Source organism: Cebidichthys violaceus, unplaced genomic scaffold (genome assembly GCF_023349555.1).
Source record: "Cebidichthys violaceus isolate CVI_PGR_0920_01 unplaced genomic scaffold, fCebVio1.0.p SCAF_7, whole genome shotgun sequence".
In the NCBI taxonomy this organism is placed as follows: Eukaryota; Metazoa; Chordata; class Actinopteri; order Perciformes; family Stichaeidae; genus Cebidichthys; species Cebidichthys violaceus.
The window spans coordinates 5,386,290-5,395,274 of NW_027176927.1; the positions used below are offsets into that span (position 1 = coordinate 5,386,290).

Below are 8,985 nucleotides of genomic sequence, written 5' to 3' on the forward strand. Positions count from 1 at the left end.
TGCGTGCAGATTTCACGTGAGTTCAGTACAGTATAATATGCTATAATAAAGGTGTTTTAGTTTCAGTGTGGAAAAAATATTTTTAATACATTGTTTAAACATATATTTTCTGTATACATTTCTTCTTGACTGTTTGCAGTACTTTTTACTATTTATCTTTTATTTTTTCTACATTGTTTTGCACTAAACAGCAAGACAAATTCCTTGTATGTGAAAACCTACTTTGCAATAAACTTGTTTCTGAGCTCTGATTCTGATATCAGGTCTTCTCGTTGCAGGTAGTACTGTGCTCAGGATTTGCATCACTTAAACTTGGAAGAAGATCATGCTGGTATCACTAACAGGTTGTATTGTTCAGTCCAATTTTAGATGTGCTTCGTCTGCAGCACCTGTTGCTTCACCACGTCAGAGATGTCACTTCTTTCCATACGTACACTTTATAGAGTCTCTTGTAAAGGTTTCATAAGTTATCAATGATTATTTAAAAAAAAAAAAAGATTTTATTATTTACAAGATGTGTTACGTTTCAAAATTGTGTTGCCTGGTTTATAGCTTACATTGTTGTATTACTAAAGTATTATTATTATTAAAACATTACATAATTATTTACAGGGGAAAGAGCCTACTCTCAACCATGTAACATAAAGCTTAATCTTATATCTTATCTTATCTGCTCACTTGCATTAATCATATCAAATTTTTATTATATTTTGTATTGCTACATTATTACGTTTATCATTACATTTATTTTTAATTCATAATACATATTTTATAAACCCTTTTTTGTCTTCTGATCCCTTCCTGTGCTGCATCACAAACATTTATATTTCAGTCAAAAAGATCAGCGAGGTCAGGTTGTTGGGGGCTTGAAGTGACAATAGAAGCAGTAGAGTAGCAGTGGGGGGTTGTGCTCACACTGCGGTGTTTTGGTGTTCAGAGGTTCAACTCCAAACTTACAATTGTTTAAGAACCATGAAGTATTATTCTAAAATGCTAATTATCTTAATTGTGTAATTAGAGACATATCTGTTATTGTGCGCGATCTATAACATTTACTTGATACGACACTGTATGTGTAACTCATGAACTGCTTGTCATGAGAAGTTAATACAAGGAGTTTATTTTACAAAAATTGCGATACATATGTTTAAAGGCACCATAATATAGCTTTTAGTTTCAAACTTTTCTTGTATTTTCTATAGACTCTTTTCATTATAAACACACATATTCACATATATATATATATATATATATATATATATATATATATATATATATATATATACACACAGTAGAATACACAATTACAATGAAAGTAGTAACTTTAATAAGGATATTTATAAAAAAAATATATGAAAATATAGCACCTTATAGAATCTACGTTTGTACTAAATTAAAATCTTTAACCATACACAAAAATACATTGCTGCAATGTTTTTCAAACATGTTACATTCATTAAAAACATACAACTATTTTATAAATACAAAGCTTATCTCTCCCCTCTTCCCTCCCTCACTAGCTCTTCTTGTACACCCCCCTCCTCTCTTATTTTTCTGGCCTCCTTCTCTGCCTCGTCTGCCTTCCTCTTCTCCTCGATCTCTGTCTCCATCAGCCACGGCCCTCCCAGGTAGCTCAGGATCTCCTCGGGGCTCCCTCTGTGTTTGGATTCAGGGTGGAGTAACTCCTTTAAAAGAGTCATCACTAGTGGGCTGAGGCCCTCAAACTGTGAGGGAGGAGGGTTGTCCCTTTGGTTCTCCTCCATGATTGTATAACTGTCTTTTTCCTCCTCACCCCTCCACTCACCATCCTTCATCTTCTCCTCCTTTTCAGTCTCACGGTCAAACCACTCCTTGAATCTACGATAGCCACGGTCGTCGTGGGTGCTCTCCTCCCATGGGAAGCAGCTGGTTAAGAGGCAATAGACAAGTACACCAAGGGCCCAGCTGTCAATGCATGGCTCCACCGTTATCCAAATGTCCTCCATCTCCTCCATCTCCTCCTCAGTCCCATCCCACTCCCTCTCCTTCTGAGCCTTTTTACCAGGTTCAACCTCAGGAGTGCAGAAGGGAGACTCATACCAGACGGCGCGAACAGTGCAGCCAATGGCCCGGGCGAGGCCAAAGTCACCCAGTTTGACCCAGCGACAGGAACTGTCACACAGGAAGATGTTCTCAGGTTTGATGTCGCGGTGGACGAAGCCCAGGGAGTGGAGATGTGTAACGGCACCGCTCAGCTGGGACATCACCCTCTGGACACACTCTTCATCCACCCCGACCTAAAAGAGAAAAGACAGTCTGGATCAGTTGCATTCTCAACATCAAAAAACACACTCTCTATCACTTATTGCAGCTTTACATATTTCATGATTTGATGGTGAGGTGCGATCAGAACATCGTTGGCGCAAAGACGAACAAAATCTGCGTCACCAAAATAGTTGGTGACGCTCTTGGAAATCCTCGCTTTGCTTAGTTCACTTCCATGAGAGCAGGATGCCCTTATTCTTATCAGTACTCTATTATGTTACTGGCAGTGACACAAACACAGAGGAGGGCGAGCTGGAAGCCTTTATCAAGCATGTCTCAAGTTTTTGCTGACATAAATGAGAGCTCAAAAGGGCAAGGTCAGCAACCACATTTTCCATAAAATCTCTACGAGAAAGCCACACTGCAGACATTAAGTGTAAGCCTTTTGACAAGCTACTATCTAATGGATGGATGTGAATGAGTAGGCTATAGATGTAGTGGTTGCAACCCAACATTTAAGCTTTTGTTTTGCTGGAAACTAGAGGAAACACCCTCTGTTCTTCATTAAGAAAAAGTGTTTGGAAACACCATGCAGGGCATTAACAGCACATTTCATGCCACAAATCAGCCAAACTGACCTCTGACACTATCACACTGTAGAGGTCACCGTATAGACCAGCTTGCTGGGCAAAGACATAGTAGGATGGCGTGGAAAAGAAGATGCCAAGCGCCCGTGTCAGAGAAGGATGGGTGCAGTAGGAAAGTGAGAGATTGTATTCACGCAGGAAAGAGGTGAGCGAGGTGGACTGACGAGGGAAGAACTTCAGAGCCATAGGGGTTCCTGAAGGGGGTAAAGCAAGACAACATGTGTTACAACATCTAATCAGCTTTGGTCAAAAAGCTGTCATCAGCGATGGTATGTGAGTGTTTTCTATCAATGACACCGTGAACAAATATAACTTCCCCTTTGGGGAGACTCTGTTGCACAGCTAAGCCCCAGGTGCAGCAACTTAATCTCAGAGAACGTCCCAAAGCGCTTCATTACAGCAACAGAAGTGCAAAAGGTTAAGTGAACACTATCAAAAGACAGATCTCTCTTCACGTTACTGCGCCGCTTACCCCACATGACGTGTCATTTAAAAAAACCTGAAGATAATGTGCTGCATTGGAGATTTACCATTTCACCCATTTCAGATTTGGCAGTAGAAGTTTAAAGGCATAATAAATAAATAAAACTCTTAATTTAATATATTACGATTGGGAAATTTCAATGGCAATTTCTTACACTCTTGTAGACTGACTGAAATGAGATGGTCATGACCTTTGAACTTGAATCTTGCACTAACCTCTCTTTCTGTGTACAGCTAACATGACCTTTCCATAGGATCCCTCTCCCAGGAGCTTTACCACCTGGAAGTGATCGGATACCTTCAGATTGGAAATGGATTGCGCCGACAGGAAACATCGCTCGTCAAGTTCCTTAGCTGCTGCAGCCTGGACACACACACACACACACACACACACACACACACACACACACACACACACACACACAAATCCATATTCATGATACTGATGATTGGTTCAGTGGCGTCAAAGAGAAAGGTGATCCACTGCTTGACAGAATGAAGTGTGAATCTGTCACCTGAACCTTCTACAACTGTAAATCTCAAATATGTCATTGGTTACAATAATAATATGTCACTAATAGTATTCTTGTGAGGTTTGTTGTTTTCTTTAAGTTTTTTAGTTAAATAACCATCCACATGCCATCCCAGCAGAGATTAGTGGAACTTTCTTCAGATCTGACATGATCTCCATTGTCCTATGAAGGGGATAAACTTCAGACGTCATCAACCTGATGTCTTATCAGGGCGATCAGAACATGTGGCGCTGTCACTCAGTTTCCACCATCATTCACATTCACGATGACTTTCTTTGAAGTAGATCCCCCACCACATACTCGAGCAAATTAGGAAGGCTGTGAACAGTTACCGCACACAGCTTAACACAAAAGATAAAACGATAACATATTTTTACTTTTGACCTTCCACATGTTGTGTAACTGAGCGTCGTGGTCAACCGATATTAATTTTGATTAAATTACGCCTGTTTCTCTGTTTCTGCAAACAACTGTAACATTTCTGGTGATTATTGCAGTAATATCAATGAGTTTTTGTGATTTGGATTAAGATGATTATGAGCATTCCAATTTTCCAATCACCAACACATCTCTGATGGCAATGAGAGATCAAATGGTGCCATATGACTCTTTAGGTTTTATATGAGGTATTTTATATATATATATATATATATATATATATATATATATATATATATATGTATATATGTATATGACAGCCGCTTCAAAACTGGATCTCATTTATGAGTTACTGTTCCACAAACAAATGGATCCGATGTGCAGCCATAAATAAGACTGCAGGTTTCAGCCAGTCTGAGAGTGCTGCTTGGCACAGAGCCAATGATGGGTTGCTTCAGGATCAATGGTGTACAGAGTGATGTAGCTGTATCTGTGCACCAATGAGACATTAAGAGAAAACAGTGCATTTGAGACAATTTTCAAATGCAAAGAGAGTCAAATTTCCAAACATGACTTCTCTATAGGTAGCCTTATGGTAAAAGTAACGCATAAACTTCAATGCACTTTAATTTAACTGCTAACATGGAAAAATAGAATGATATCATTATCTCATTCTTTATTGTCATATAAACAACAATAACAGAGAAGCAGTTGTTGGCAATGGAAATCTTAGATCTCAGGCTCCCTCCAACAATGCTCATTTAAATATATACTGTGTATAAAAAGAAAAACTCTGGCACTATAGACATTAATTAGTGCAGAAGTTAAATTATAGTGATAAGATATAACATATATAAAATATAGCCATGTTTATGTCCATTTATCTTCACAGTTTTAAACTCAAAGCACAGTTAAATTCCTAAATTCAAATCTCAGTTGGGTTTCGTTTGCAGAGTTGTTAACACTTGTCAGGGTTATCACATTATTACATTCTTCATCAGCTCTTCATTCCTCTCATGACACATTTAAAATTAATATAGTTTATTATGTTTGGAGGCTCTGATATATTAACTGTCAGATGCATCCAAAACATTTGCTGCAGCAGGTGCATCCTGATATTTTCTGTGTCCTTGTGAACTGAGGTGATTATTTATCCAACCCTATTAGTTAATGGCCCTTGGTATCAAGCGACAAGTGATCTGAGATTTTAAAAGGGGCTCTGCATGAGCTAAAGCCATTAACAAATTTGAAGTCCAATACAAGCGCTCAACATTACAAGCTGAAAATCCTCTCAACGACATTGTATAGCAAACCTTTGCCGCCTCACAGTCATTTTGCAATAAAAAAAGGCTTCAACGCTTCTGTGCCATTGCTGCATGTCAACTCATCATATAGCTGCAAAAATACACACTTGTAATATGATACACAAAACGGTTTGCACACAGGAAATAATTGCATGTTTTAGTTGCCATTGTATTTGTTTGATTTTTTGAGGCACACTGAAGATTTTATGAACTTGTCATATAGGTGTGCATGAAACATTTTGCAGCTGGATTCACCCTCACAGGAATAAAGTGGAATACTTACCGTCATTTTCTGTTCAGTTGGTTGATCTCTGCTCACTTTCTCTCAACTCTTTTCAGCATCTAAAGACGAAAACTCCTGGCAAGCTCCTGCCACTGCAACTAGCTAATACTGTTCTGTGCTGGAGCTCAACTGTGTGCCCTCTGCTAGGCTGATAATTAAACTGGAATTGAAGCTGATATTTTCCCCTTTGCTCCGTGGGTCCTTTCAGAAGCACAGCAGCTTTATAGAGGAGGCTCATAGATGTTTGCAGCTGACCTGTATATTGACTGCGTTTCTCCCCAGGAGACACACACACTGGACTCCCTCCCTCTCTTTTCCTTCTCTTGTGCCAGCTCTCTCTATCTCGACCACTCTCCTGTTATGCTGGCAAATACGCGTGAACCAGCTACAAGGCATTTCAAACCTCTCCCTCTCTGCCATGTGCCCCCCTACCCCCGCCTTCCTCCAACTACACAGCAGTGTTAATATACCACCATTTCCAATCTGTCAGTCAGCCTGACCACATTAACCCGTCGCTCTTCTTCCTCCCCTCTCCTCAGCTGTCACTCACTTTCTGCAAATCCAAATCCACCCTCCTCCTCCTCCTCTTTCCATGTATCTCACTCTTTCTCACCCTCTCAGCCAGTCTGAGTCAGGAATTCCCCACACAGTGTAGGATTTCTCATTTAATCAACAGGTATGCTGGAACGATCGGAATAGGCCAAAAGGCTGTATCCGTGATCCCTAAATGTTACTGGGATTACTGGGTACAGTTAAGCATGCCATTTTATTGTCCAATATCACTTTTCTTTCGTCCTGTACTATAGTCTAACTCTGTAGGACGATGTTTATTTAATTTCTCAATGACATCCTCTATTCTTTTGAGTCTACATGAAGAACATCTTCAAGGTTTTTATGTGATATTTTGTTTTCCATCATCAGGCAACAATTTCCCCTCATCTTCAACTCTCTTGTCATAATACCCATCTTGCTTTTATCTCTTTCCAAGCGCATACTATTGCCTACTATCACACACTTAACAGCTAACAGTTAACAGCTGAAACCATGCCTTGCAAAACACCTCCGTTCTGTGTTATGCTGTCTACATGCCAGCTCTGTTTTCTACAGCTGCAGGTCAGGCCTCATCTCCAGCTCCCATAGCCTCGACACCCTCCTCCTCTTTCTGTCCACTCAGATAGATTTCCCTTGGTACTACGGGACTATTCTTTCCACTGGCTCAATGGCTGTTTGTTATGTAACACAAACATTGGCTGCCATCACGACGACGGGTCCCCACTCAGGTTACTCCCCTGCTGTGGTCATGTGGCTGGCCGTGACCAACATGTACTTCCATGTTTGTGCTCGCACCATAGGGTCCTTTGGCCCCTGCTATGACAACCTCACCACCACCAGGACTCAACTTTCATCACTTTCACTAAAGTTGCTGCCAAGAGAGTGTCGCTTTCATTCACAAATGCAGGGCCTAAAACACACTCATGTAAAGCTTAGATGCACACAATCGTATGCTACATGAATGTAGCACATGAATGAATGTGGAGTCTCGTAACACATGCACAAGAGCACACACTCAGGACAGCTTTGTTGACAGTTACTGTCAAGTTACATAATCTACGTCTTTGCTATTTGGTTACACGTTCGTATTTTTGAGTTCTTTTGAGTACTAAAAAAGGAAATTGTTTTTGCTAACTGGACAGATGAGATGGTCTTCCCTTTCAACTCTTGCACATTAGATATATAGTATACTAGTATAACACACATGATATATTAACTAAGAGAAGACTCAGAAGATTTTTTATTCAGTTTTTTCTCATTCAAAAAATTAGACATAAACTGACGTAATATATAACTTTAGAAAATCCTAATTGTTAGCCATTTACTAAATATATTAATACTTTAGTTGTACAGGTAACATAACGTTTCCATTTCCTGGTAGGTGTTGTGAGACCGGTACAATGAAAGAAATAAGATAGTTTGGAAAATATGGAAAAAAATCTCATAGAGTTCAAACCCTGAGAATTGGTTTTATAATAACTATATAGGGTTTTTCTTCTTATGCAATTCATGACATCTCCTATAAATAACAATTTCATGGTACAATGATTAGATCCAACCCCAAATCTCTCAATTATCCTCAGTGAAGATAACATGACATATAAAAAGCACACATTTGAGAGACAAGGAACATCATGCTGTGGGTGATGTTTTGATTAAAATGATAACGTAAAGCTGCAGAAACAGAAGCACAAAGATCTATGAGCATCATCTGGACCAGATTTGACTGCTGTATTATATTAGTTTCCTCAAAGGCTGTTCTCATTAGGTCATTTGGGAAACATTCTGTTTTGCTAATATGTGCATCCAATTTTCATTGTGAGGCAAACTAATGAATCTCACTTACATCCACAAACGGATTATCTGAATGATTAGAATAATATACATCCATAGATTTACATGAAGATTTAGATGTTTGATTTGATATTACACTGCAGAAAATTGATTTTCATTACTTGGATGAACCATGCCATATAAAACTACTCAACAGAGTCGGGGCAGTGAACACAAAGGAAATATAAAGTTTCTCTGTGACATAACAGTGGAGCAACACGTGTCAAAATAGCTTTTATGCCTGTTCTTATCGCCTGCATTTGTTTGTTTGTCTGCATGAGATTAGTGTTTCCAAAGCAGATCAACAGTGCATTGCAGTTATATAGTTTGCTTGAGTCATGCTGCAATGATTCCTTCAGTCCCCTCATCCCTGGAGAGAAGGCAAAGATAAAAGGATAAAGAGTTGGAAGATAAAAGGGGAGCTTGTAAAACACATGCACCCCAGCTGTTACTGTGTTGTTCTGATCTATGGGGCTTATCATGTTATATTTATGGAGCCACTTAAAAAGGCAACTCTGAGGGACGTTGTTCTGGTTTCACTTGATGTTAGAATTAGTTCAACGATGCCTCTTTGTGGACGGTGTGTGCTATTGCATTACTGAGGAGAAACCACACACAGTGTCATGCCTTATTAATGAAGTTCAGAAAGTGATTTTGGATCGAGATTGGTCTTAATTTAATCAAGGCTGTGTAAGATTGAACTTAAAAGTGAAATACATATTGCTCAG

At 39.2% G+C, this 8,985-nt stretch overlaps 1 protein-coding gene across 1 annotated transcript; it reads right to left on the minus strand.

The window, feature by feature from the left end:
• Positions 1 to 1,297: 1,297 nt before the first annotated feature.
• sbk3 (SH3 domain binding kinase family, member 3) lies at positions 1,298 to 6,312 on the minus strand. Its single transcript, XM_068736360.1, has 4 exons — positions 5,873 to 6,312; positions 3,591 to 3,738; positions 2,883 to 3,085; positions 1,298 to 2,276 (listed from the first exon to the last, which is right to left on the minus strand). Exons 1-4 carry the CDS (start codon positions 5,876 to 5,878, stop codon positions 1,491 to 1,493), a joined length of 1,143 nt encoding a protein of 380 aa, XP_068592461.1. The 5' UTR covers positions 5,879 to 6,312; the 3' UTR covers positions 1,298 to 1,490.
• Positions 6,313 to 8,985: the final 2,673 nt, after the last annotated feature.